Here is a 26,017-nt window from a genome sequence, read left to right as displayed (position 1 = left end):
AGGAGGAGCGACAGAGGGGGGCTGGGCCCTGCAGGTCCCCTCCCCCCTCCCCGTTCATTAATTAACGGCAACAAGAGCCCGGTGGGAGCTGGCACAGGCGGCTTTATTGTCCCGGCGGGGCTGCCACGCAGGGCAGGTGCACGTAGCTCTTGAGGGGCGGCAGGGGCCTGATCTTGCGGCCGGCCCAGCCGCCCTTGCGGTGCCACAGCCCCGTGTGCGGCCGCTTGCCCAGCCAGCGGTTGCGGCCCGCCTTGCCGATCACCCGCTTGTTGTGGTCCACGTTGGAGACGCGGCCCACCGTGGCCACGCAGGTCTCCAGCACCTGGGGAAAAAAGGAGAAGCCGTCAGCACCCCCACTGCCGTTAGCCGGGGGGCAGGAGGTAGGGGTTTAGGGCTGGCGCGGCTCCGCTACCTGCATTTGCCTCTTGGAGGGCAGCTGCACGATGGCTGTCCCGTTCACCTTGCGCAGCAGCACCCCGCAGGTCCCTGCCAGGAGAGGAGGAGGAGGAGGGGGCTGCCCTGAGCAGCAGGACCTTGTCCTGAACCACGGTGGGCACGTCCCCAAACACCCGTGCCACTCACGCAGCGCCTCCCCCAGAGGACAGACCCTCAGGGGCAGCACGGGGAGGCTGTCACACAGCTGTGCCCACCCCTAGGAAACACAACCTCGCACCCCAGCACGGGGAGAGGAGGGGACAGGCGGCAGGTGCCCCCGCGCAGACGCACCGGCCGCGCGGATGTACTGCGCTCCCTTGCCGGGGTGGCTCTCCAGGTTGCAGATCAGCGTGCCCACGGGCAGGGCCCCCAGCGGGTAGGCGTCCCCTTCGTTGGCCGACACTGCCGGGGGGAGAAACCGGGGGGAAAAAGCCATGAGCGTGGCACGGGGCAGGCGCTGAGCCCCCAGCGGGGCCGGCACGCAGCCCCGGGGTGCGCACCCGCCATCCTGCCGATGTGTGCCGAGTTCCTGATGATGTCCCCCGGCTGCATGTTCTCCGTGGCGATGATCCAGCGCTTCCGATTGCCGCCGGCCACCAGCGCGATGTCAGCCGACCTGCCAAGGGGCACGGAGGGTCAGAGCGGGGTTTGTCACGCTGCAGGGACCCCCCCAGCCCCCGGACCCTGCCCGGTGCTCGCCTGCACGGGTCGTATCGCACGCTGACCACCTTCTCCATGCCCTCCTGGTAGCGCAGCCGCTGGAAGTCGATCATGCGGTAGCGCCGCTTGTGGCCCCCGCCGATGCCCCGCACGCGGATGCGACCTGAGGGACAAGGTGGGGGTGGCTCCACATGGGTCAGGGTCCCCTCAGCCCCCCGGTGCCCCCCTCAGCCCTCCCTGGGTCCCCTCAAGTCCCCACAGTCCCCTCAGCCCCCTGGTGGCTCCCCACCACCGGTGCCCCCCCAACATCCCCTCAGCCCCCCAATGCCCTCCCCAGGTCCCCCTCAACCCCCTGGTGCCCCCCTCAGCCCCTGGGTTCCCTCAGCCCCCTGGTGCCCCCCCCGTGCCCTCCCAGCTCTCCCAATCCCCCAGTACCCCCCGGTGCCCTCCCCAGCCCCAGTGCCCCCCCCAGATCCCCTCAACCCCCCAGGGACCCCCCCGAGGTCCCCCTCAGCCTTCTAGGTCCCCTCAGGTGCCCCCCCCAACCCCAATGTGCCCCCCTCCAGATCAGATTCCTTCAGCCCCCCAGTGCACCCTCAGGTCCCCCCAGACCCCTGGTGCCCTCCCAGCCCCCGGTGCCCCCCCCAGGTTCCCTCAGTCCCCCGAGTCCCTCCTCAGCCCCCCAGTGCTCTCCCAGCCCCCCCAGGTTCCCCAATCCCCCAGTGCCCCCCTCAGCCCCCCGGTGCCCTCCCCAGCCCCAGTACCCTCCCTTAGATCCCCTCAACCCCCCCGATGCCCCCCCCCCAGGTCCCCTTCAGCCCCCTGGGACCCCCAGGTGCCCCCCCAGATCCCCTCAGTCCCTCAGTGCCCCCCCCAGATCAGATCCCCTCAGCCCCCCGGTGCACCCCCAGGTCCCCCCAGACCCCCGGTGCCCCCGGTGTCCCCCCAGCCCCCAGATGTCCCCTCAGCCCCCAGGTCCCTCCTCAGCCCCCAGATGTCCCCCCAGCCCCCCGTGCCCCGGTGCCCACCCGTGTGGTCTCTCCCCCCGGTTTTCCTCATGCCGAGGGGCCGCACGGTGTACTTGACGCGGCACTTCCACATGGGGTCAGTCGTGCAGCGCGCCGCCGCGCCGCTCAGCCAGCGGCCGGCGGCCGCCGCCAGGACCCCAGCGGGCGCCGCTGTCGCGACAGGCCGGGCGGCGGCGACAGCGGCGGCGATAGCGGCGCGGGGGGGCGACAGCACCAGCGCCCCCAGCGCCCGGCACAGCGCCGCGGCCGCCATCTTGCGCGCCGCTCCCCCCGCCCTGGGAGGGCACCGCGCCTGCGCGCCGCGGCCACCGGGCGAGGGGGGGGGCGTGGCCACGGGGAGTAGGGGGCGTGGCTACAAGGGTGGGGGCGTGGCCACGCTCCCGGTGGTGGCGCGAGGGGGCGCGCCGGCGCCAGTGGCGGCTGGCGGCGGCCATGTTGGGCTTAAAGGGGCCGCGCCGCTGAGCGGAGGGGGAGGAGCGGGGAGGGGGGGGGCGTTTTGGGGGCGTTTTGGGGCCGGGCCCCGCCCCGTGTTGCCGCCGCAGCCCCGCACCGGTCACCGCCGCCCTGTGCCGAGCAGGTAGGAGCGGAATCGAGGGGTTTGGGGGCGGTTTTGGGGGGTTTTAGGGGGTTTTTGGGGGGTTTGGGGTCGGTTTGGGGTCGGCGGGTGGGGGGCTGCGGTATGGGGAGGGGTTGGGAGGGAAGGCCCCGGGGCACCGGGCAGCCCTGCTGCACTGTCAGCGGGGCTATGGGGCGGGCAGGGGGGTGTCCTCCCAAAAATAGGGGTGTTCCCCCCCAAAATAGGGGTGTCCCTAAAAGAATGGGGTGTCCCCCCATAAATGGGGTGTCCCAAAAAAAGGGAGTGTCCCCCCAAAATAGGGGTGTCCCAAAAAAACAGGGTGTACCCAAAAAATAGGGGTGTCCCCCAAAAGAATGGGGTATCCCCCAAAAAATGGGTGTGTCCCCCAAAAGGATGGGGTATCCCCCAAAAAAATAGGGCATCCCCAAAAAATATGGTGCTCTCCCAAAATCGTGGTGCCCTCCCAACCTTGGGGTGCCCTCCCAAAATTGTGGTGCCCTCCCCCTATAGGGCTGCCCCCCGGAGCCCCCTTACCATGCCTCCCTATGGCACCCTGACCCCGCTGTCCCCTGGGAGCCCCGGGGCAGGTTCAGCCCCCCCGGCCCGGGTGGGTTTCGGGGTGCTCCCCGCCAGGCTTTGGGGCTTTGGGGTGCTTTGGGGCTACCGGGATGACGTCCCCATAGCCAGCCGGGGCACAGAAATATGGCCTGGGCGGCTGTGGGGCAGCCCTACGGCTCCACGAGCTGGGTTTCGGGGTGCCACTGATCAGGGGTGCCCCCCCCCTGAGCTATAGGATCGGTATTAGGGTGCGCATCTGGGATCCCCGAGGGATCGGCGTCACCCCCCGAGCCCTCGGAGAAGCAGCTCGGTGGCTGCCGGGGGTGGCAGCTGTGGGGTCGGTGTGCGTGGCACTGCCAGCGGGGCGACGGGGCCGTGGCGTGCCCCGAGCACGGCCCCACATCCGTCCGTCCGTCAGCACCGTGCCCGCCGGGGGGAACGAGGAGCAGCGGGCAAGCCGCTGCAGGCACCCAGGTAGGGCTGCTGGGTGGCGGATTCCCTGCTGGTGACGGGGACGGGCAGGGTGCCCGGCCGTCCCGTAACAAAGGGCCGCTCCAAGCCGTGGTTTCGGGGCAAGTTTCCTCCCGGGGAGGCAGGGTGGAGCGGGACCGGGACGCCGGGAAAGGATGGAGGGGTTTTGGGGTGGAACAGGGGGGTTTTGTCCCCGCTTTCCCGGCCCCGAGGATACGCAGCGGGCGTGCCTCCCGCTGCCAGACAAAGCCGGAGGAGCGATGACGGAGGCGGCTGCGAGCACGCAGCGATGGCTCGCAAACTTTGGGGGCCGCGTTTCCACCCGAAACCTTTCCTTGGGCAAAGAAATCGCTTCCCAAGCGGAGCTACGCCCTGCCGGAGGCGCTGGGGGGGGACACGATTCCCCCTAAACCTCCGTCAGGGAGAAGGGATGCGGCTGGAAGGAGGTGCCGGGAGGAGGGCTGGGGGATGGTGCTGCCGCAGAGAGCTGTGGCCGGGCAGCCTGGAGACGTTTGCACAATGGTGGGAGGCTGCGGCGGGCCTCCAGCCCTCGCCAGCTCCCCCAGCACCGTGCCCGGCTCCTCTGCACCCCACTAGGGTCTCCTCCTGGCGCCCGTGGGCTCAGCTCCCCGGGGAAAAAAGCACCTGCCCCCACTGCGAGCGAGGAGGAGGAGGAGGAGGAAGAGGAGGAGGAGGAGGGCGGTGGCGTGCAGCGAGCGCGGGGTCAAAGATCTCAGGCAGCCCAGACGCAGGGTAAATAAACAGGGCTGAGCTCTGCCGGGGCTGGCGGAAGGAGCAGGAAGCTCGCCTGCTCCTCGGGAGGAATGCCCAGGTAGGAACGGCAGCATTAATCCCAAAAAAGGTTTTGGGGAGGGCACAGGGGACGTGCTGCGAGGCTTTGACCTTGGCGAGGAGGTGCCGGGTAAAGGCTGGATTCGTGAGTAAACCCAACCCTGTGCTTATGGTGCCGGTAGAGCTTTGTCCCGGGGAACTGGCCTGCTTCCTTGTGTTTCCAGACCCTTTTTGGTTCTGGAAATAACCCACCCGCAGTCAGCTGCTCCCTGCGCCTGCCCCAGGTCTGCAGCGCTGGGGCTGCGCTCGCTGTGCCCCGACCGTCCCCGTGCTCCTGCGGCACATCCAGCCCACGGGTTAGGGAGCTGGCTGCAGGGGCACGGGCTCCGGGGAATTATTCCGCCTGCTTCCACCCTGCTGCCTGCTGCCAGGGCAAGGTGATGGCTGTGCGCAGCGAGCCGTCCTCCCTCCCCACCGGGCTGGGGAGAGATGCTGCGCCTGGCTCCGCTCCAGGAAAGAGGTTTTCATGGTGCTCCGCTCATCCCAGCCGCAGCAGATGCGGAGTGGATTTGGCTGCTGGGAACGTGAGCAGGAGGGTTTGGGGTTTTTTTCTTTGTTTTTTGTTTTTTTTTGTTTTGCCTTTTTTTTATAAAAACAACACCTTCTCAGCTGATCTGGAGATGCTAGCACATGGGTGGGGGTGCTGAAGGCTGCCGTTCCCCCGGTCCCAGCGACAGGCGTGCGTTTTCCAGGCCAGCCGGGCTTGTAAACAGCACGAGGGGCTGTGAGGAGCACTCAGGCTTTCTGCTATGGCACGTGGCTCCTCCTGTTTATTTATTTTACCTGCGTTGCCTCCCGTGTGTGTATTCCACAATCATTAGAGAACAAAAGCAGTAAACCCTTTCTGCTCTCGTGCGTGCCCTCGACGTTGGCTCTCGCTTTGGTAACACAGGAGCTGTTTGGTCAACCAGAACAACCCCAGTTTGGCATTTCCAGGAGACGAGAAGCCCCCGGGTCCTTTCCAAACCTGGATCACTGTGGCCATGTCCCTGGAGTCCCTGGAAAGCCAGGTTTCGGGCAGGTTGTGTTGCAGCACGTTTTCTGTAAGAGGTTAGGGTGGCGGGGAGCTGGAGCTTCTGGGACAGAGAGGAGTGTTTAGTGCTTAGGGGAAAGAGCATTTGTGGAGTTTCCCCTCTTCTTGTGAGAGAACCCATCCACGTGAGCTGCACAGCTCCCTCCTGAGCCCTAGTTAAACACCCTGGGGCTCCTGCAGCCTGCGGGTTAGCACAGGCTTTCCCAGCGCAGCCCTTCTGGCATCTAGAAGGGCTCCTGGAGCTCCACGCGCAGCCAGAGCTGGCATGTGTCAGCTGCTGCTGCAAGAAGCAGTTCTGGCACTGAACCCCGGCCAGGGCGTGGGGAGGGCTGAGCTGTTCCCAGTCAGCCTGCGCCGAGTTATAAATGCCCACCCAGCCCAGGGAGGCTGCTTGGGTGAAGCCTTCCTGGGCTTGGAGCTTGGCTTCAAACCACGCGAGGGGATGCCCGGGCACTAAGCAAAGCCCCACATTTTGGGCACGAGAGGACAAGGGCGTGAGAGCCTCCTGCCGGGGCCCTTGGGTGCCCCTTTTAGCACAGCGGGGTGGAGAAACCCGGAGAAACCTAAGCCGGAGCTAAATGCTGGCAGGGCCCCACGCGTATCAGGGTTGGGCAGCACCCTTTGGCTTTGGGGTTGCAGCTCAGAAACGTGCTGGGTAGGAGCTCCCGGGGTGCCGGCGTCCTGTTTGTGTGCCCTCGGGGGCTCTGAGGTGTCCCGGGTGTTTGTGGCACGGCTCACGAGCACCCCAGAGCACTGCTCCTGCTCCGTGCAGGCGTGTGTCCCGGCTGCCCCTAGGCTCCTGCGGTCCCTGTTTGTTTCCTGGTGCTATGGCACCAAAACGAGGAGGAAGCTTGTGACACCAGCTCTGCTCAACCTCAGCACTCTGTTTCACTGCCCTCAGTTTATTTTTTGCTGTCCGAGGCATCAGGTGGAGGTTTGGTTGTGGCGTGGAGGCTCGGCTGTGTGTCGGCGATCTCGCTTTCAGCTTCGTGGAGGTCAGCCAGCCTTCCAAAAAACCCTTTATTCAGTGGTTTGACAGCAACGAGCTGGCCGAGGTCCAAAAAAAAAACCCAAAACCCCAACAAAGCAACCCCCAAAGTCTTCCCTGTTGCCTGAAGCAGGTCACCCACCTGCTGTAGGTACCCGAAGCACAGGGCTGGGGTAACTGCTGTGCCCACACGCCTCCAGCCCCGCGGTTCCATGCCTGCAGTGCTCATCCCTATCCGTCTCCCAGGCTTCTTCGCTCCTTCTCGCTATGAATCAGCCTCATTCTGCTCCCCAGGAAGCTTTTTGTCCAGAACCCGGTTGTTTTTCCTGCAATTACCGCATCCTTATATCGTGTTCTCCTACAGAAGAGCTTGCTGCTGAGGTCTGCGCTCACAGAGAGCTCTGGCAGGCACCCGCGGGCTGAAGGTCTTGAGCGAGCTGTGTCGTACATACACTTGGTCTGGGGACGTGCAGGGAGACACTGAAGCAAGCTGAATTTGTTGAGGCACGTGTAGAGGTAACAAAAGACCACCTGAAGTCTTATTCCATCGTAGCTGCCCCCTGATTTCCCCGGTGCCATGTTTGTGGCTCCCCAGAGCCTCCTGGCAGTGAGCTCCTGAGCTTTGAGGTCCGCTTGGACCCATCTCGTCTGGCATCCTTGCCTTCACTGTGGGCTTGAGACGTGAGTGCCGAAGCTTCCAGCTCTTTCCTCTTCCATCTCTCGTGTGTGGGAGCGGATTTCAGCGGCAGAAGAAGTGGGCTGATAAAAACTGCTGACGCTCGGTGGTTTCCCGGTGCCGCACCGGAGCGCGGGAGGGAGGTTTGTGCCCAGCAGGACGCGGCAGCTGGTGGCTCCCCGGCTGCCTGCAAGCACCGCAGAGCTCCGTGCAGGCTTCCTCCTGCCCTACCTGCCCCCAAAAACGGGAGCAGGGCTGTTCCAGCAGCTCGCCGTCCGTGGGGAGGCCGTGCCAAGTGGAGCAGAAACGCGCCGGTGGAGACCTGAGCCACCACGGCGCGCCTCAGAGCTGCAGGGATGGCAGATGGATAAAGGAGGAGCTGGGTGCTCCAGCCTGAGCCTCCCCTTTCTGCCCGGGTAAAGGACGCTCCGTGCCCTTTGCTGAATGTGTGGGAGCAGGAAGAGTGCTTGTGCAGCAGCCTCAGCCTGCCTGACCTTGGCATCGGTTGCCATAGAGCGCGGTGCCTCTCCGGAGGGCTGCGCACCGGGCACAGACCTGCCAGCCCTGGGGAGGGCTGGAAATAAGGCTCTGGGGGGAAGAATCCTCACTTTGGGGGATAATGAGCCATCTTCCGATGGTGTTTGGGGGTTTTCTTCCCTTCAGTCCTCTCTTTGTTTTCTTGGTGGTGTTTGGGAGTGAGCAGCCTGGGTGCTGTGCAGCCCGCTCTGCTCCCTTGGAAGCTGGAGCTGGTGCCTGGCAGGGCTGTGCTTGTCACAGATCCACAGAAGGGTTTGGGTTGGAGGAGACCTCAAAGATTACTGAATTCCAGCCCCTTGCCATGGGCAGGGACACCTCCCACCAGCCCAGGCTGCCCAAAGCCCCATCCAGCCTGGCCTTGAACACCTCCAGGGATGGGGCATCCACAGCTTCACTGGGCAGCCTGTGCCAGGGCCTCACCACCCTCTGAGTGAAGAATTTCCTCCTGACCTCTAATCTAAATTTATACTTCTTCAGTTTAAAGCCATTCCCCCTTCTCCTGCCACTCCACCCCCTGACCAAGAGTCCTTCCCCAGCTTTCCTGTAGCCCCTTTAGGCACTGGCAGGCTGCTGCAAGGTGTCCCTGGAGCCTTCTCTTCTCCAGGCTGAGCAACCCCAGCCTGTCTTCATCAGAGAGGTGCTCCAGCCCCTTCATCATCCTCGTGGCCCTGCTCTGGACTCATTCTAATCCTTCCATGGGGCCCCAGAGCTGAATGCAGGACTCCATGGAGGGTCTCGCAACAGCAGAGCAGAGGGGGACAAATCCCCTCCCTCGCCCTGCTGGCCACGCTGCTTTTAACACAGCCCAGGTCACGGTTGTTTTGTTTCATCTCCCTTCTCAGACAACCTGAAGCCTTTACAGCTTGGCAGAACAAGCTGAGTGTGGGGACTGTGAGATGCTCCTGGCTTCTTTTTTTTCTTCTGGAAGGGCAGAAGAAAGACGGGATGTTGCTGGAGCAGGGATCCTCGTGTTTTAACACGCAGCTCAGCAGTTTCTCAGGTGCTGGGTAGCTCTGCGCACAGCGGAATTAATGAGGCTGATTTCCTATGGATATGGGGCTTGTCGGGCTGTTATCTAGCAAGGTGTGAGCTCTGGTGGCTTTTTATCCCGGTTCAGAAGATGTTCCTCTCCTCGGTGCGTGTGTATTGAACGTAAAACAAGAGCTCAGGCCCTCCTAGTGGGGATGTGATTAATGCTTCTGTGAAAACCATCAGCATTTCCAGCTGGCCCAGCACACAGAGGGGTGAAGAGGTGCTCGTGGGCCACCCCGCTGTGTGAGCCCTGCAGCAGAGCTCGAGGTGTGCTCTGTGCTGGGTTCGAGGCTGCTTCTGGGCATCTCCCTGTGTCTCCAAGCGGTACCCGTGCTCCAGAGGACTCCCACTCCCTGATTTCCCTGCTTCTGGGTATGGAGCTGAGTTTTCTTGTGAGCCAAAACTGGTCATTTACTCTTTACCCTTCAGCAGTTGTTACCTGGGCTTGTGTGGAAGCAGGTAGGTGTCTGCTGTGCCTTGCTAGCAAGCTGTGTGCAAGCTGGGAAGCCTTGCACGTCTCTCCTGGATTGTGCTCACCCGCAGAAGGCTGACTGCGGAAGGTTTGGGGGTTTCCCTTGTTGCTTCAGCACTCAGTCCCTCCCCCTGATGTTTTATCAAGGTGGGAAAGGGCACAGGGGAGTTATGGATCAGGTGGATTCCCCAGGAACGGGCAGCTAAGCAATTTGGAAAACGGGTTATGAGTGGCAGCTAGTTCTCAACAGCCCTCTCCTTTCCTTCAGAACAATAATTGTGCCCCGTAGTTTGATCCCAGGGACGTTTTCCGTGCCGTTCTCACCCTTTGCTCCTCCCAAAAGCAACCTGGAAGCGTGTCAGTCAAGGTGAAACCTTTCAACCTGAAGTGCCAGACGCAGAGGGTGCTGGCTGTGGGGCACGGCAGGCGCCCAGGAGAGGAGGAGGATGCAGGGGGAACAGCGCGAGGTGGTGCTGGCGCTGGGTGATGAAGCGGACATGAAGTCAGCAGCGTGACTCGGGGGCTGGGTGGGGAAGGGCTCGGCTCTTGCTCACCGGTAAGAACAGCCTCAAAAAAACTTGCTGAGGGCCGTGCGTCGCTGGAGCAGAGAGCTCGGCGCTGGCACCCCTCTGCAGAAGGGGTGTGGGGCTCTGACAGCCTCCCCGCCCCAGTGGTTTGCGGGTGGGAGGCGCACCCGTCGCAACCCCAGCTGCCAAGCACAGATCTCGGCTCCTAAGTGGAAGCTAAATCACTTGTGGCTGGCTGCTGGAACAGCCCCGAGGCACTCAGGGTTTGGTTTTCTTTCTCCCTAGGGCTGCCGGACCAGGACTATGTCCACCATGGTGTACCCAAGGGAGGAGAAACTGGACAAGCTGAGCCAAGAGGAGATCATTTCCAACACCAAGCTGGTGATGCAGGGGCTGGAGGCGCTCAAGAACGAACACAACTCCATCCTGCACAGCTTGCTGGAGACCATCAAGTGCCTGAAGAAGGATGAAGAAGCCAACCTGGTGCACGAGAAATCCAACCTGCTCCGCAAATCGGTGGAGATGATTGAGCTGGGGCTTGGAGAGGCTCAGGTGAGAGCGGCGAGCGCCCTCCCGTGTGGTTGGTACCTGGGACCGACGGGGCAGAGTGGCCCTGAGGGTGGTCCCCGAGCGCGTGTGTGAGGGAGACGTGAGGCTGGGGTCTCTCCTGACCCTCCCTGTCACCCCCGACAAGGTGATGATGGCGCTGTCCAACCACCTGAACGCGGTGGAGTCAGAGAAGCAGAAGCTGCGGGCTCAGGTGCGGAGGCTGTGCCAGGAGAACCAGTGGCTGCGCGACGAGCTGGCCAACACCCAGCAGAAGCTGCAGCGCAGCGAGCAGACCGTGGCTCAGCTGGAGGAGGAGAAGAAGCACCTGGAGTTCATGAACCAGCTGAAGAAGTATGATGAGGATGTCTCGCCTTCGGTAGGTCCTCGTCCTGTCAAGCAGCAGCCTTTTGCCCCCGGGGGGGTTGGACCAGCGGGATGGCCTGGGGGTGACAGCCTTGCCCTGGGTTTTGTCCCTTCCCAGCTTCAATGCATGGGGTAGGGTGCCGGGATTTGATGGGGAAATCTGGCTTTACCGGGTCTGTTGTGTGGGAGAAAGGTGGTGGCAGAGACACCGGGGAAGTTGTTGGTGGTTTGGGGCTGCAGCAGGGGGGAGATTCACAGCTGGCTCAGCCCAGGCTGCTGTCATCTCCTCCGAGAACCTACAGTCCTGTGATTCCCATCTTCTCAGGAGGAGAAGGAGGGCGACTCCACCAAGGACTCCCTGGACGATCTGTTCCCAAATGAGGAGGAAGAACATGGTCCTGGATGTAAGTGTGGGCTTCTGCTTGGTTGCTGACTGTACCCCTTCAAACCTGCCCTGCCGACCGTGCCCCCGTGTCTCGTTCTGTGCCCGCAGTGCCCCACCAGCACAGCAGCGCGGTGGCAGCTGCCCAGCAGGGAGGCTACGAGATACCCGCACGCTTGCGCACCCTCCACAACCTCGTCATCCAGTACGCCTCACAGGGACGCTACGAGGTGGCTGTGCCTCTCTGCAAGCAGGCGCTGGAGGACCTGGAGAAGACATCGGGCCACGATCACCCCGATGTGGCCACCATGCTCAACATCCTGGCGCTGGTGTACAGGTGAGGGTAGTGGGCAGGGCACAACGGGGCCAGGAGGGCTTTCTCCCTCCTGTTCACCAGGTCAGCACATTGTGGTGGCAAGGGGTTCTTCCAGCTTCCAGGGATTTGCCTTTTAGAAAGGGTTTTTGGCACACATAAGGGATTTGGACCGCCAAACTCCCTGATAAAACCAGGGACTGGCTAAAGCAGGGAGGAAAAGGGAAATGGGTGGGCTGTGGGAGCTGGTGTGTGCGGAGGGAGGACTGCTGGTTGTGGTTCTGCTTGCCGTGGGCTGTGTTGTCCAAACCCTGAATAACTAGCTGGCTTTGCACTGCAGGGATCAGAATAAATACAAAGAGGCAGCACACCTCCTGAACGACGCGCTCTCCATCCGTGAGAAGACCCTGGGCAAAGACCACCCGGCGGTGAGTGTGTCCCTCCTCCCTTGGTCACTTCTCTTGCCCGGGGACAGCAGGGACCCTGGGATGTGTGGGGTGCTGTTTGGCCACATCAGCCTCTTTCTGCCGTCTTGTTCAGCACGGCCTGGCAGCATCCAGGAGAAGCCAGTTCCTGACATGTAGGCAAGGCTGGTCCCACTGAATTCATCTTTGTTTCACAGAGAAACTTTTATCTCTGCAGGTGGCTGCAACTTTGAACAATCTGGCTGTTCTCTATGGCAAGAGAGGGAAGTACAAAGAAGCAGAGCCCCTGTGTAAGCGAGCCCTGGAGATCCGTGAGAAGGTACTGGACTCCCACAGTCTCCCTTCCAGCTCCCCCTTAGGGTTTTCTTTCCCTTCCTTGCCATGTTTAAATGTCTTTTTGTGGCTTCTCCTCTTCTGTGCACCCAGGTCCTAGGCAAAGACCACCCCGACGTGGCCAAGCAGCTGAACAATCTGGCCCTGCTGTGCCAGAACCAGGGCAAGTACGAGGAGGTGGAGTACTACTACTGCAGGGCCCTGGAGATCTACGAGAGCTGCCTGGGTCCTGACGACCCCAACGTGGCCAAGACCAAGAACAACCTGGTGAGACCCTGGGAGGAGGCGGCGCGGGGATGCGTGGGAGATAGCTGGGAGAGGTGGGCAGGGTAAATCTGTGTCGTCCGGCGGGATTGGAGCTGCTTTCTTGGTTGCAGGCCTCCTGCTACTTGAAGCAGAGCAAATACAAAGACGCCGAGGTGCTGTACAAGGAGATCCTCACCCGTGCTCACGTGAAGGAGTTTGGCTCCGTGGATGGTTCGTACAGCAGGAGTTACTGGGGCTGGGGAAGGCCCAGCAGTTTGGTCCCCTGGCTCTCAGCCTGAGCTTGGCCGGCGCTGGTATCCCCTTGGCAGAGGGATGGGGATGCCTTGCAGGGCCCCTGCTTTGGGCGCTCCTTGAGACGCTGCCCTTGGAGTGTCTTGTGCTGGTCCACGTCCCTCAGAAGGAGACTTGGAGAGCTCTGGCTGTGAGCCTTTGCTTGGGAAGCAGCTGTGGCTAACAGGGGGAATAGGGTTGTGCAGGAGCTGGAGCTCCAGGGGAAGTGTGGCAGAGCAAGAGGACGAGGTGGTGACCGGAGCTGTCTTGTGTCCTTCCCCGCACAGATGAACACAAGCCCATCTGGATGCACGCGGAGGAGAGAGAGGAGATGAGCAAGGTGAGTCCAAGCTGGGGACGCAGCAAGAGCTGAGGGGAAAGATTCATCTTCTAAAGCTGCTGGCCAAAGCTGGCCCAACGGAGCCATGCTGGCTGTGCCCCCTTCTCTCCCAGGGCTGTGGAGCAGGCCGGGAAATCCAGCCTTGCAGGAGAGATGTGCAGCTGGAGTGAGATTCATTTTACAGCCTGGGCAAGGACTGAGCCTCTTCCTCCCCTGGGACATTTGGCCTGGGCACAGCTGCCCTGGGGGCAGTGGCACAGCACGGTCAGCGTGATCAGGAGTGGTGACCACACACCTGGCTTGTTCTGCTGGGGCTGCTGCGCTCCGCTTTGTGCCATTTCCACATCTCCTATTAAAAAAAGTATCAAACCGTCTTTGTAGAGCTTCACTTTTTTTTTTTTTTTTTTTTTTTTCCCCTCGCCCCTCTTTCTCCCTGCCCTTAGTGGCAGCAGCGAGAGGCCGGCTTTCCTTACAGCAGCTCTGGCCTCGAGTCTAGGCTTTTTGTGCCCCCGGAGCATTTCACAGCGGTTTCAACCACCCTTTTAGGGCTGCCTGTGTGCAGGCATCAGAGGCATTTTGAATACTGAGTGGTCTTATCCTTGGGGTTGCCCAGGCTGTCAGTTTGTGACCCGAGGACACCTAAATGTGCCCGTGTTCCAGGCCTGATCCTGGTGCCCAGAGGGCTAACAGATATCCTCTCACCCTACAGAGCAAGCACAGAGACAGCGCTCCCTACGCCGAGTACGGCGGCTGGTACAAGGCCTGCAAGGTTAGCAGGTAAGAGGGGTTCTTGGTGGGCAGCTTAGGGGTGGGCGAGGTGCCCCCAGGGCTCCCCCGCTCACCCTGCGTCTGTTCCCGCAGCCCAACCGTGAACACCACCCTGAGGAACCTGGGCGCGCTGTACCGGCGCCAGGGCAAGCTAGAGGCAGCAGAGACCTTGGAGGAGTGTGCAGTTCGCTCCCGGCGGCAGGTAACCCCGGGGGGACCTTCCTCAGTGGGGGAACTTTGGGGTTTCGGGGCTGTCCCGCGCCTTGCAGCCTCCCATATGCGTGGCTGACGTCCCCGTAACAGCTCGGGGGTTGGGGTTGGGGTTGTGCAGGGTATGCATGTATGTATACACGTATGTGGGGTTGCACGTGTATGCTCGTGGATGGATGGAGCACGTGTTTTGGGGGGAATATTGTGTTGGGGGGGATCTGTGTTGTGAAAGAAGCGTGGCTCTTGGAGTGCAAGAATCCTGCAGCTGCCTTAGGGCAGGATCCTGGGCTTTGTCAGCTCCCGAGGAGACCTGCACTCACTGGAATATTTTCTTCCTACTAATTGCTTGTCCAGGAAATACAGTAGAGATTTCCCAGAGCGCCTCTCACCCTAAACTCCTCTCAGTCCTCATGCAAAGCGGGAGTTGTGAGCACCCAGCACAAAGGCTGAGGGAGGGCAGAAACCCTCACGCACCAAAACGTGAAGGACAAAAAGTTTTCAGCTTTGGGGCAGCGAGCCCTCGTCACTCGGGGTGGCTTATGGCTTGAAAGGGGCTCCCCGAACCTGAAACCCAAACAGAGGCTGGTCAGTGCAGGAGAGGATTTGGCTCTGTCCTCGTGCGGGAGGATTTTGGCTGCGATGGGCCGGGCCCGGGCAGGGCAGCACCACCGAAGGGCAAAACCTGGTGCTTCCTTATCCCTTTCTGCTTGCAGGGCATCGATCCCATCAACCAGACGAAGGTGGTGGAGATCCTGAAGGAGGGCGACGGCACAGAGAGGCGTCGGAGCCTGGGTGGCGGCGTCAAGTACGAGAATGCCACAGACGGTAGCGAGGAAGTGAGTATGGGCGTGGAATGGAGCGGGGTAAGTACAAGACACCATCAAGAATGGCCTCAGCTGGCTGCTGGAGGGAAGGGGCAGCCCGGCTCAGGGCTCTCCCCGTGTGGCCTGTCGTGGCATCCTCGTCTGCCTCCATTTATCCCCTCCTTGCACACTTCTTCCTCCCCTTCTTTCTCGGTGTGAGCCAGCCAGCCCATGGAGGTGCGTGCCTGGGCCTGGCTGCTGGCGTACGGGCCAGAGACCCCCCAACCGGGGGGCTGCCGGCTCCTGGCAGCACACAGCATGAGCTGGTCCCGGCCTGCCCTTAATCTCAGCCTCGGCAACCTTATTAACACCTCTCCCCGCTGCGCACCCCTCTCAGGCCCACGCAGCCTGCGGGAGCATCTCGCCTCTCCGTCCTGCAGCGCGCCACACGGGCAGGGAGCCCAGGGAGCTGCGTGTGTGTGTGTGTGTGTGTGTGTGTGTGTGGCTGTGGCTGCGTGTCTTCAGGGCAGGGGATAGTCCTCAGGCAGCGCCACGGTGGTCTTGTGCCACCACGGGCTCTGGCTGAGAGAGGCAGGGCTGTGCCCAGCTGAGTGAGGTGGTGGTGAGGGAGGCTGCTGGTGTGAGCCCAGCCCGCCGGGCTCGCTCGGAGACCGAGGGGCGCTTCGGTCACCGAGCTCGGAGGGAGGTAGAGGTGCAGGTTGAGGGGCAGGCGGCCTCTGCGAGCAGGCTGGAGACGAGGCGGCACGGGAGCATGTGTGAACACCCAGGGTGCTTGGCTCGAGGGCTGTTAACGCTTCCCGATCTCTAGCTCAGGGCGTAGCCGGCGCCTCGGGTGGGTGGGCTGCAGCCTGGCACTCACTGAGCACAAGTCCCTCCGCTCCCCCCTCACGGCTGCTCTCACTAACCCCGCCATCCTCACCCGCATGAGCTGTCTCCCTTTCCTCCTTCCTCTCCCCCGGTGCCATGACAGCCCCTCAGCACCCAAGCCTGAAGCCCGCTGGCTCTCTTGATTGTGGATTGTACCCTGGAGGGGGCCTGGGGAGCAGAGCTTTGAGGGCTCCCCCGGACACCAGGCGGCCCTCAGCCTCAGTTTGTGGTGTCAGCACTGAGGAGGGTCCCACCCCAAGCCAAACACCGACTTTGGGCCCTCCTGTTCCCCGTTAGCAGAGGGGGACAGTCCCCATCCCCGCAATCCTTCCCCAGCCAGCTGTAGGGAGGTTTTGGGAGCCGGGACGTGGCTGCTCGGTGCCTTTCCCAGCCCGCAGCACGCACAGCCAGCTCCCTCTGCCCCGCCAGCAGCCCCAAAAAGAAGGCTGAGGCAGGTCCCCCTGCCCCTGTCCATCATGGGCAGCTGTTCCCTCTGCTGGCCATGAGACCTCGGTCACACCACCCCAGGCATCTCTGCCACCATCCCTTGAGCTGCCAGCAGGGCTCTGGGAGCCCCAGGGGTGGCAGTGACCTCTCTGCCCCCTCGAGAAGCACCCCGGGGCCTGGACCAGCTACCTGCTGCCCAGGTAAAGGTGTGATCCCGCTGTTTGAGCCCCCCCAGCCTCCCTCCCCGTCCAGACGCCGCCCGGTGTCACCGCATGCAGCCCGGGCCCTGCCCCAGCACCTCCCCGGGCTACCTCCGACCTCACGGCCTTGTGAATTGTGTCTCTCTCCTCTCTGTGCACTAGGCTTAAATGCCTCCCGAGACTCCCTCTTACCCCCTCCACCGCAGTCAATCACCTGGATGTGTGTGTTGTTACCTTCCGACTTTTCCTCCACCACCACCACCCCTCCTTCCTCGCCGAGAGCTCCGCGCCAGCCCCCCCAACCCTCCCGGCGCGCGAGGGCACCGCAGCGCCTGCAGAGGAGCGCCCGGCCCCCGCGGGGCCCCGCTCCAGCCCCGTGGCCAGCAAGAGCAGGAAGGATCTCCGTTTTGGGACACAGAGGCCTGGCCTCGGCAGGCCCATCGTGTGCCCGCTTGCTTTCTTCCCACCCCCCCCATAGGTTTTTAGCTGATTTTAGCGCCCCGTAGCAAACCTGCGCTGGCCGCCGGCGAGCTGGGCTCTCCCTGCAGCACGGGGCAGTCCCTGCAGTGCTCTCCTCCTCCCCGCAGCCCAGGGCCAGCACAGGGGGCTCTCAGCAGGGGTTTGGATGTCCCTACCACATACCCCAGGTATGGGGTGACAGCCAAGGGCCGCTTGCCTGCTGGCTCCCAACCCAATCCTGTGGCTGAGCTGGCGTGGTGGCAGTAAGAGCAAGCATCCTGTGGCTCCAGGGTCCCCGCACGTGGCTGCTGAGGGAGGGAGAGGCGAGGGTGAAGCTGTTCTCTGTTTTTTTGGAGGCAGAGGGATTGGTAGGAGGAGAGCGGAGCTGCTCTCCAAGCAGGTACAAGTGGCTGAGGGAGAGAATGGGCTGATGTGAAGCACAGCAGGGGGAAAAAGGAGGTGCGAGGAAGGGTGTGAGGGAAGGAAGAGCTGGGGCTTGGGGTGCTCCAAGCACGAGGGAGAGGTGAGGGGGCAGGAGGGAGGTTTCCAGAGGAGGAGAAGGCTTTCCTGGGAAGGAGGAAGAGTTCTGAAACGCGGGACCTGGCTCATGAGGCACAGTCCTCAGGGCTGCGACTCGCTGTCCTTAGCCACGTGGACGGGAAGACCCTAACCCTCTTACTGCCAGGGCTGCAGTGCTGACCCTGGGCTGGTGTGGGGACAGCTCAGCACCCCCAGTGCTGCTGGACCCGCAGGGAAAAGGCCATCTTTTCCCAAAAGCAGCCCATTTTGCCATGAGCCCCATACCCTTGGGTGCACGCCCCCATCCCACCCGCTGCAGGGAGAGAGGAGCCTGGGGAGGCTGCGGGCAGCAGGGCAGAGCCTAGAGGCCAGCGCAGGAATCCCCCCCCTTTATTTATTTAGCTGGGTAGTTTCATGCTAGTCACCTGGCAGTAAGAAACCTGCTCGTGTCTGCCTGGGCCTGGCTTTCCCCTGCTGCTGGTGGTGCTGGTGGTGGTGCGGAGGCCTCGGGGCCCGTGCGTGCTGCTCTCCTGGGAGCTTGTGCTTGCTGGAAAAGCAGGGGGCTCGTCCTCGGGACCACCACCACGGGGATCTGAGGGCTGTAGGGCTGCGCCGTCGCTGCCTCTCCCTCCCACCACGTGCTCCTCGGAGCGCGGGGAGCCCCCCCCGGCGCTGTTCAGGCCTCAGCACCACCCAGCTCGGCGCTCTGCCGCGTCCCCAACCTGGTGCTGTACCCACTGTACCTCCTGATTAAAGGCAGACAGACCCGAACCGCTGCCCTGTGCTTCTTTCCACGCTCCGGAGGGGCGAGAGGCTGCTGGATCAGGCGGGGGTGCGCTTGGTGTCTGTGTGCGTGCAGGGGGGGACGTGCTGCCGCATGGGAGGCAGGGGGGTGCCTCACTGAGGGACCCCAGGCTGCTGTTCACCTCCCCGGCCTCCAACCCGGGGTTGCTCCCAAGCCTAGCCCTGCAGCCGCGTGCCAGGGCTGCTGTGGAGCACCCAAATTTGGGTTTTCCTCAACATCTATTTCTGGTACCCAGAAAAAGACCCCGCTGTGCTGAGCTTCACGTGCGGCCACATCCCGCCCGGGTCCTCTGCCCCCGTGCAGCGGAGGGGCTCGGTGGTGGAGCTGCTGCTTGTTCTCATCCCAGTGGGTGCAGCGAGGTGGGTGCTCTGCAGCAAACCAAGCCCCATCAGCCTGCTGGGTTAAAAATAACGCTGCAGAAGAGGGAGCGGGGAGAGAAAAGGAGGCTATTTTTAACCCGGAGTGCAGCAGCACTCGCTTCTGGCATCGGTCTGCAGGCAGCCTGCACCGCTACAGCTGGGGAAATGTGGCTCCATCCTCCAGCCCCGACCCCAGAGCTTTCCTCCCAGTGGGATCCTGCTGCCCCCGCACCACCATCCCGCTCCCCTGCCCCACCAATGCTCCCTGGCAAAAGGATCAGCACCTGGCGTGGCAGAGCCCTGCCAGGAGTGTGGCAACCCAGCGCTAGCGGTGGCGGGGCTCTTTTGCTTCCTTCCCCTCTGTCCCATCCCCATCTTTGCTAGTGCCGCGTACCAGCTCTGCCCAAAGCTGCCTGGGATGCCCGGCGGAGGAGCGGGACTGCTTGCCCTGCTAATCCTGCGTTCCCTCTCTGCGTTCCCGGTGAGTGGGTGCCCGGCAGCAGCAGCAGCAGCAGCGCGTGGTTCTCCCAGCTGGGGAACCCCTCGTGGCGGTGAGGAAGCGAAGAGGTGCTCGGCACGCTGGGCTTACCCCAGAGCAGATGGGATCGGTGCCGGGAGAAAGGTTTGCTGGTAGGGCACGGTCTGTTCGGATGGAGGGGTATGAAGGGGCTCCCGTGTGTGCCCATGAGGGCTGTGGTTGCCTCGCCTCTGTTTTTTCTGCCTCGTTGTGCCAGGGAAAACAGCTCTTGGGGCCACTGGGAGCAAAAGAAGACCACAGTTAACAGGTTACAAGAGCAAAAGCAGCCCCGCACCAGCGGTGATGGCACAGCCTTGTGCCACGGGCGTGCCTGGACGCGTGGGAGGGCTCGGTGACACAGTGGCACAAGGCGGTGATGTGCTGGCAGCCAGCACGTGGCCACTGAACGCAGCCACGTGGAGCTCAGCCACGAGAGGGGCGAGAGTCCATCAAGGGCTGAGGGTGCCTGTCTCCATCGCGGGGACATTTGGGGGCACGAGGGAGGCAACGGAGAGGGTTTAGGTTTAGGTTTGGGGCCAGGTTTGGTCTTGGAGAAAGCAGGCAGCAAAGGAGCCAGCCCGGAGCAGCCAGACGAGCCCGTCCCAAAGCTGATCATCCCGGGGGCGTTCGAGGTGGGCTGAGACCGTGTGCGAGTGCGGAGTGGTTCTGTCTGACACGAGTGGCCCAGGACCAGCGAGCGGGATGGACGGGGGGACCATCACCGGCGCAGCGAGGAAGGGGGAGAGGGGAGGCTCATCTCCAGCCGGCAGTGGCTGGGGAAGCAAATGCCCTAACTGCACATCCTGGCCTGACCAAAGGTGTCCCCAAGCTTGGGGACCCCTTAGCTGCTTGCTGACCCCGGGGAGCTGTAGGGGACGGAGCGGGGCTGGGGGTGCTGGCAGCCCGGTTCTCAGCGTGCCACAGCCCCCCCCTCGGCACCGCTCAGCCCCGGCCCCTGGCTTGTGTCTCCGTCTCCAGGACGGCAGCGGCACCCTCCAGCGCAGCAGCTCCCTGGGGAAAATCCGCGAAGTGATCCGGAGGAGCAGCGAGATGTTGGTCAAGAAGCTGCAGGGCAATGGGCCCCTGGAGCCCAGGAACACCAGGTAGGGATCCCAGGGCGTTGGGGTGCCGCCGATGGAGGTCGGGCACGAGCTGACCCCCCCTCTCCTCTGCTTCCTCGCAGCATGAAGCGAGCCGCCTCGCTCAACTACCTGCACAAGTCCAGCGACGCTTCCTTCGAGGTGAGGGATGGGAACGGGGCAGGAGCGGGCACCGAGGGGGACCGTGGGTGCCCGCGGGTGCCCGTGGGTGCCGGTTCTCATGTGTGTTGTGTTTTTCAGGGCACCCAAGGGCTCCGTGCGGAGAGCAGAGGCCTCAGCGCCAGCAGCATGGATCTTTCCTCCCACAGCTCCCTGCTCGCTTCCAACTGACCCCCTTCTCTCGGTGTCCCCCCCCTGCACACTCAGCGCCTCGCCACGGCTTTGTGGGGCCGCAGCCGGCCCCCTCCCCACCTCCACCGCTCCCTCCCCATCATCACGGTGCCCCCCTCGCTCCACCCCGGGGGTCCTGGCGGGGTGGGGGCTGCAAGGAGGTCCCCTAGCTAGTTTGGGATGACAGGGGGACAGCAGGAAAGTAGGGTGCTGGTGGGGTCGGGCTGCCCAATACTGCGTGAGGTGCCCCCCAGCACTGGGATGTCCCCCACCCCCTGGAGCCCCCGGGTGCTCTCCATCCCCGGGGCGCCCCTATGAGCCCCCAAGCTTGCGGGAGAGGGCTGGGGGCTGGAATTTGGGGCTGGAATTTGGGGCAGGGCGCGGCTCCCGAGCTGTACTTTCCGAAATAAAGCCCCCCACCCCCTCTAATCCGTGCCTGCCGGGGATATTTGGGGAGGGGGGCGGTGCGCAAGGGGGCTCGGGGGGCGCGCAACGGGACTCGGGGGCGCGCAACGGGGCGGAGAGCGATGACGTCGGAGGGGATGACGACGGGTCCGATGACGTCATCATGACGTCAGGAAGGGGCAGTGCTTTTCCGGAGCAGGGTGGAGCTGGAAAGGGTTTGGGGAGGGGTTGGTTTGGGGCGGGGGGAGGAGGGGGGGGGGGAAGATGGCGCGGATCAGGCTGGAGGACCTGGACGGGCTGGGCGAGGAGGAGGAGGAGGAGGAGGATGAAGGCGGGGGGGGGGGAGGACGAGGAGGAGGAGGACGAGGAGGAGCGGGGCCGGCTGTTTGCGCACTGGGAGGTCGTGGCCAGCACGCACCGGGTGAGCCTGCCCCCAGGTGAGCCCCGGGGAGGTGGTTTGGGGGGGACACGGCCGGGATATGGGGTTGTTGGGGGGGGGGGGACACCCACCCGGGGCACCCCCCTGACCCCTTTGCCTTGCAGACATGGCCGGCCCCATCGTCCAGATGAACCGGCACAGCCAGGTGCGGGAGCCCGTGCCCCACGTCGCCCTGTCGCGACATGGCAAGGTGAGAGGACCCCCGACCTGCTTCTGCCCCCCCTTTTCCATGCAGCCCCCCCCAGCCTCGCACCCCGCTGCCCGCCGCGCTCGGGTGCCTCGCCAGCTGTGCCAAGCAAGCGTGGGTGCTTCTGCGTGCGGCTTGGGGTGCCACGGCGCAGCAGGGCGTAAAGCTGGCAGAAGTGTCCGAAATTTAAAGGGTTTGGGGGGGAAGATGGGTGAGGGGTGGCTGAAGTCGCTGGGTTTGCTCAGCCCCGAGCGGAGCAGGCTGAGGGGAGGCCTGATGGCGGCCTGCAGCTCCCTCACGAGGGGAGCGGAGGGGCAGGCGCTGAGCTCTGCTCCCTGGGGACAGTGACAGGACCCGAGGGGACGGCATGGAGCTGGGACAGGGGAGGGTCAGGCTGGGGGTTGGGGAAATGTTCTGCACACAGAGGGTGCTCGGGCAATGGGACAGGCTCCCCAGGGAAGTCATCACAGCACCGAGCTGCCAGAGCTCAAGCAGCATCTGTACAACCCTCAGACACAGATGGGCCGGATTTTGGGGTGGTGTCATGCAGAGCCAGGAGTTGGACTCGACGATCCAGGCAGATCCCTTCCAGCTCGGGATACTCTGTGGTTCTGGCTGTCAGACCCGAGCACGTGTCAGTGTTTGTCACAGCCGCTGATCCGAACCTGGCGGCTGCTGCCTGCAGACTCCCGTTCTTGCGAAGTTGCGCACCTCCTCTAATCTCTTGCACAAAAAGGTGCTTTGAGAAATAACTGCGAAGAAGCGCCCGTCGGACTGGTTCTCGTGCCTCTGCGGGCTTGGTTAGGCTTGCTCCCAACCAGCCGTCTGTCAGTTGTCCTCTGCACGAGGAGGGCTTAACCAGTTTCTCCTGGGCTGAGGCCCGGGACCGCTGCCTGCGGGACACGTCTCAGCACGCGGGCGCACAGCCCTGCAGCAGGGCTCCACCGTGCTCCTTCCCCTGCTCTTCTGTGTCCCAGTGGCTCAGTCTGGGCCCCTCTATACCTGCACCGATCCCGAGCAGGAGTGGTCCCCGGGACTCCGTGGGACCTGAAGATCTTCTGTGGCTGTTGGTGCCTCCGTTGTGCCCGAGGAGGATTCTTGGGGGTTGATTCCAGGGCTGGGAGAGGAGAGGGGAGCCTCCTCCTGGCGTTAATGCTGAGGGGACCCAGGAGCTTGGACCTTTGTAGATGTGCTCCCCGGGCTTGGACAGGTGGGTGGTGGGTGGTTGCTGCTCCCGAGCCTCATGTCATCCTCTTGGAGGCTCATGAATTCCCGTGCCACCTACGGAGCCTTCCTGGCCTCAGCACTGAGTCAAAATCCCCCCCCCAGTGGATGTGAAGCATCATCACGCTTTCTCTTGCCCAAGTCCCACCTTCTAGAGGGGAGGTTGGTCGATGTATGGGTCAGGCTGCAGGGCTCCAGGCACCGTGCCTTGCTGGGCTGAAAGGTTTGTTCTCACACGCTGTCAGAGATGAGAACTGCAAGTTGTCTAGAGGGTCTGTTTGGTGGGTTTCCTTGGCTGGAAAATGCTGTTGCTGTGCTGGGCTTGGTGGGACAGCAGCAGGCATGAATCACAGAATTGAAGGGGTTGGGAGGGACCTCAAGAGATCATCAGGTCCAACCCCCCTGCCAAAGCAGGTTCCCTAGAGCAGGCTGCCCTGGTAGGCGTCCAGAGGGACCTTGAGTATCTCTAGAGAAGGAGACTCCACAACCTCCCGTGGCCCCATTTGAGGGTCTTCCTTTGTCAGGCTTGTCCAGAACAGAGTGTCTGTGATGGAAATAGAGGTTCTCACCCATACCACAAAGCTGTCCCCTTTGCACAACCCGTGCTCATGTCTCTGCTTCCTAATTTCACTTCTCGCTTTGGGAGAAGGATCCAAGCGGAGTTTGGTCCAACCTTCACAGCTGTTTGTGCCAGAGCTCTACCGCCAGACCTTCCTTTCTCCCATGCAGGAGGTTTTTTGCTTGTTACCCCATGTTCACACAGCGTTCGAGGGAAAAGTTGCTGCCGCCCGAGCCTCCCCGCGCCCTGCCCTGCATCTCCGCTCTTCCTTTCGCTGACTTCTGCCCAGCAGCGCTGCGTGTCCTTGCCTGAGGTGTGCTCGCCGTGCCAGCTCCCCTCGCCTTCTCCATCCCCCCTGCCAGGTGCTGGCGTCCCCGTCTCGGCCGGATCCCTTCTCCCCGCTTCTCGCCTGCCTTCTCGGCGTTGGCTTTGCCACCCAAGTGCCACAAAACTCTGACCGGCTTTGTCCTCTGGCCTGTTGTTGCAGTGTGAGGAGGCGGCCTACGAGGAGCGGCACTACCCGGCCGGGAAGTGGGCCTGCGTCACCAAGGGGGAGCCCCTCTATGAGCAGAGCATCTCCCTGAGCTTCATGAAGCTCATGCGCTACATCTGCAAGGAGAACTCTGTAGGTGTGTGCAGGCAGCAGGGGGCTGGCAGGCTGCGCAGAGGGAGGGCCCTGCCTCCTCTCACCCTGCCCGCCGGCTGCCTTGCTGCCTCCTTCCAGGGCGCTACCTGGGCATGACGGTCCCGGTGCTCAACGAAATCCACCTGAACGAGGAGGGGACGGAGCTGGAGCGCGAGGTCCTGACCGCCTATTACCTCCCGGGGCAGTTCCAGCAAAACCCTCCCGTCCCCATGGACCCCGAGATCCACATCACCGAGAGGGCGCCGCTCCGGGTGATAACCAGGTGACCCCAACGCCGGCCGCGTTCCCCGGGCTCGCTGCGGCACCCCGGTGGGCAGAGGGGTGGGAGACCATGGCCGGGGCGATGAGCAGCAGCTGGCGGCTCTGTAGGCTGACATTGTTCCCTTTTCCTGTAGGGTTTTCTACGGGATAACCACCGAGGAGACGATTCTGCGGGAGATCGGGCTCTTCTGGGAGCTCCTGGGCTCCACGGACGCCGTGCTCCGGGAAACCTACATCGTGGCCACCTACCAGAACCCCAGCGTCCCTCAGCGCCGCAACGAGATCTGGTTCATCCGACGGGCGGAGTGAGCCCCCGCGGCCGGTCCTGACCCGGAGGAGATGACCGCCCGCCTGCGGAATGACGGACCGGGGGGCTGCGGGCTGCCTTGGTGCACCTACAGGGGGGAACCTGCCCGCTTTGTGCTTCCCCTGGGGGGGGGACCCTCTGCAGGAGGCCGCTGGTGGGACCCACATAGCCATGCCGGCGTGACCTGGGTGGCTCTTAGCCCCGAGCCGGGGCCGTGGAGCCACTTCGGGCAGGCTGGATGGAAGTCACGAGCTGGTGGTGTCCAAACGTCAGGAGCGAGGGATGCCGCGGCCAACGCTCAGCCACTGAACGGAGCCGCCGAAGCCTCACGGCCCCACCAGCCAGCTCCGCGCCCCCAAACACCGCCGCGCTGTCCCGGGGGGAGGCCGGCGGCGCCGAACGAGCAGCAAATAAACACGGCTCAAGCGCTGCGCCTGCGGCTCGGTGGCGGCGGGGACGTGGGGCAGGCGGCGGGATGAGGGAGGCTGAGGAGTCGCCCACGGCTTCCCCCGGGGCCTTGTGTGGTCCCGACCGCAAGCAGCGCAGGAAGCCGCGGTTCCGCTCCGCTGGTGGCACCGGGCTCGGCCTCGGCCCCACAGGGATGGTGTGGGGAGGGTGGTGGTGGTGGGACCCCATGAGGGGCTCGGGGGGACGGGCAGGGGGCCATGAGCCGGGAGGTGTGGGGCTGGTGGGGGGAACTGAGGGGTCCCAGCCCCTCAGGGGGACACCTCGGTGAGCCCAGGGCGGGAGGGAGCCATGCAAATTCCTTCCCCTTTTTGTCTTTTTTTTTTTTTATTTTACCTTTTGTACTTTTCTATTTATTTATTTTTTAATCTATTTTTTATTTTCTGCATTTGTTTAATGTTTGTATTTTTATTTTAGGTGTTTTCATTTTTATTTATTTTTATTTTTTTAATTTTACGTGATTTTTAAATTTAAAATTTTGGGGTTTTGCTTTTTTTTTTCCTATTTTTTTTGCACTTTTTTTGCATTTTTCATATTTTTGTAATGTGCATTTTTGTCGTTTTTTTGTATTTTTTGTACATTTTCATATTTTTAAATTCCATAATTAAAAAAAAAGTGAATTGATTTTAACTTTTTTTTTTTTTTTGCATTTTTTAAAAATTATTTAAAATTTTGGTATTTTTGTAATGTTATGACCTTTGGGATTGTCCACAAACTTTTAAGCATTTACAGTTGCTTATAACTTACGAATCTTTCAATTTATTAATATTTTGTAACTTTTTTTTTGCATGTACTCCCTTATATTTTATTGTTCCATTTTTGCACTTATTTTATAATTTTTATTTATTTTTGCTTTTTGTAGCTCTTTGATTTTCCTTTTTTTGTTGCGATTTTTTTTAAATTTTACTTTTGTAGTCTGTTTTCTGCAGTTTTTTTTCAACTTTGCCTGGTAGCTTATATTTTTTGGGCTCTGATTTGTACCTTTTTCTTGTTTTCCTTTTGCCGTTTGTTTTGTTTTGCAGCTTTTTTAT

General features: G+C 62.2%; 3 protein-coding genes across 8 annotated transcripts; 2 read left to right on the top strand and 1 right to left on the bottom strand.

The window, feature by feature from the left end:
- Positions 1-82: 82 nt before the first annotated feature.
- MRPL2 (mitochondrial ribosomal protein L2) lies at positions 83-2,376 on the bottom strand. The gene is made up of 6 exons (XM_032184897.1): positions 2,124-2,376; positions 1,135-1,258; positions 936-1,051; positions 727-837; positions 413-486; positions 83-322 (listed from the first exon to the last, which is right to left on the bottom strand). Exons 1-6 carry the CDS (start codon positions 2,374-2,376, stop codon positions 104-106), a joined length of 897 nt encoding a protein of 298 aa, XP_032040788.1. The 3' UTR covers positions 83-103.
- Positions 2,377-2,648: 272 nt separating this feature from the next.
- Positions 2,649-20,922, top strand: KLC4 (kinesin light chain 4). Of its 6 annotated transcripts, none has more exons than XM_032184575.1 (16): positions 2,649-2,700; positions 10,132-10,398; positions 10,541-10,771; positions 11,084-11,162; positions 11,252-11,477; positions 11,794-11,881; positions 12,096-12,197; positions 12,305-12,478; positions 12,589-12,688; positions 13,036-13,088; positions 13,798-13,865; positions 13,950-14,058; positions 14,780-14,902; positions 20,042-20,166; positions 20,247-20,304; positions 20,404-20,922. In XM_032184575.1, exons 2-16 carry the CDS (start codon positions 10,150-10,152, stop codon positions 20,491-20,493), a joined length of 1,875 nt encoding a protein of 624 aa, XP_032040466.1. In that variant the 5' UTR covers positions 2,649-2,700; positions 10,132-10,149; the 3' UTR covers positions 20,494-20,922. The 6 variants fall into 6 exon arrangements, with proteins under 6 accessions (XP_032040466.1, XP_032040463.1, XP_032040468.1 ...); XM_032184572.1 differs by having other exon boundaries at positions 14,780-14,929; XM_032184574.1 differs by lacking the exon at positions 2,649-2,700 and adding an exon at positions 4,434-4,482 and having other exon boundaries at positions 14,780-14,929.
- Positions 20,923-21,162: 240 nt separating this feature from the next.
- Positions 21,163-24,954, top strand: LOC116487635 (heme-binding protein 1-like). Its single transcript, XM_032184703.1, is given in 6 exon segments — positions 21,163-21,240; positions 21,242-21,335; positions 21,442-21,527; positions 23,795-23,936; positions 24,032-24,215; positions 24,349-24,954. Coding segments are annotated over 6 exon segments (759 nt in total). The 3' UTR covers positions 24,524-24,954.
- The last annotated feature ends 1,063 nt before the right edge of the window (positions 24,955-26,017 follow it).

Source organism: Aythya fuligula, chromosome 3 (assembly GCF_009819795.1).
Source record: "Aythya fuligula isolate bAytFul2 chromosome 3, bAytFul2.pri, whole genome shotgun sequence".
NCBI classification, from domain to species: Eukaryota; Metazoa; Chordata; class Aves; order Anseriformes; family Anatidae; genus Aythya; species Aythya fuligula.
Note: the sequence above shows the minus strand (reverse complement) of the source record. Positions and strands in the feature narration are given on the sequence as shown.

Excerpts from the sequence above, each read along its gene's own strand:
- MRPL2 (XM_032184897.1), bottom strand. The coding sequence starts at position 2,376 with ATGGCGGCCGCGGCGCTGTGCCGGGCGCTGGGGGCGCTGGTGCTGTCG. Across the intron at positions 1,052-1,134 it reads GTGCGATACGACCCGTGCAG|GTCGGCTGACATCGCGCTGG; the intron begins GCGAGCACCGGG and ends GCCCCTTGGCAG. Across the intron at positions 323-412 it reads CCTCCAAGAGGCAAATGCAG|GTGCTGGAGACCTGCGTGGC; the intron begins GTAGCGGAGCCG and ends TTTTTTCCCCAG.
- KLC4 (XM_032184572.1), top strand. The coding sequence starts at position 10,150 with ATGTCCACCATGGTGTACCCAAGGGAGGAGAAACTGGACAAGCTGAGC. Across the intron at positions 11,163-11,251 it reads GGAAGAACATGGTCCTGGAT|TGCCCCACCAGCACAGCAGC; the intron begins GTAAGTGTGGGC and ends CTGTGCCCGCAG. Across the intron at positions 11,882-12,095 it reads TGGGCAAAGACCACCCGGCG|GTGGCTGCAACTTTGAACAA; the intron begins GTGAGTGTGTCC and ends TTATCTCTGCAG.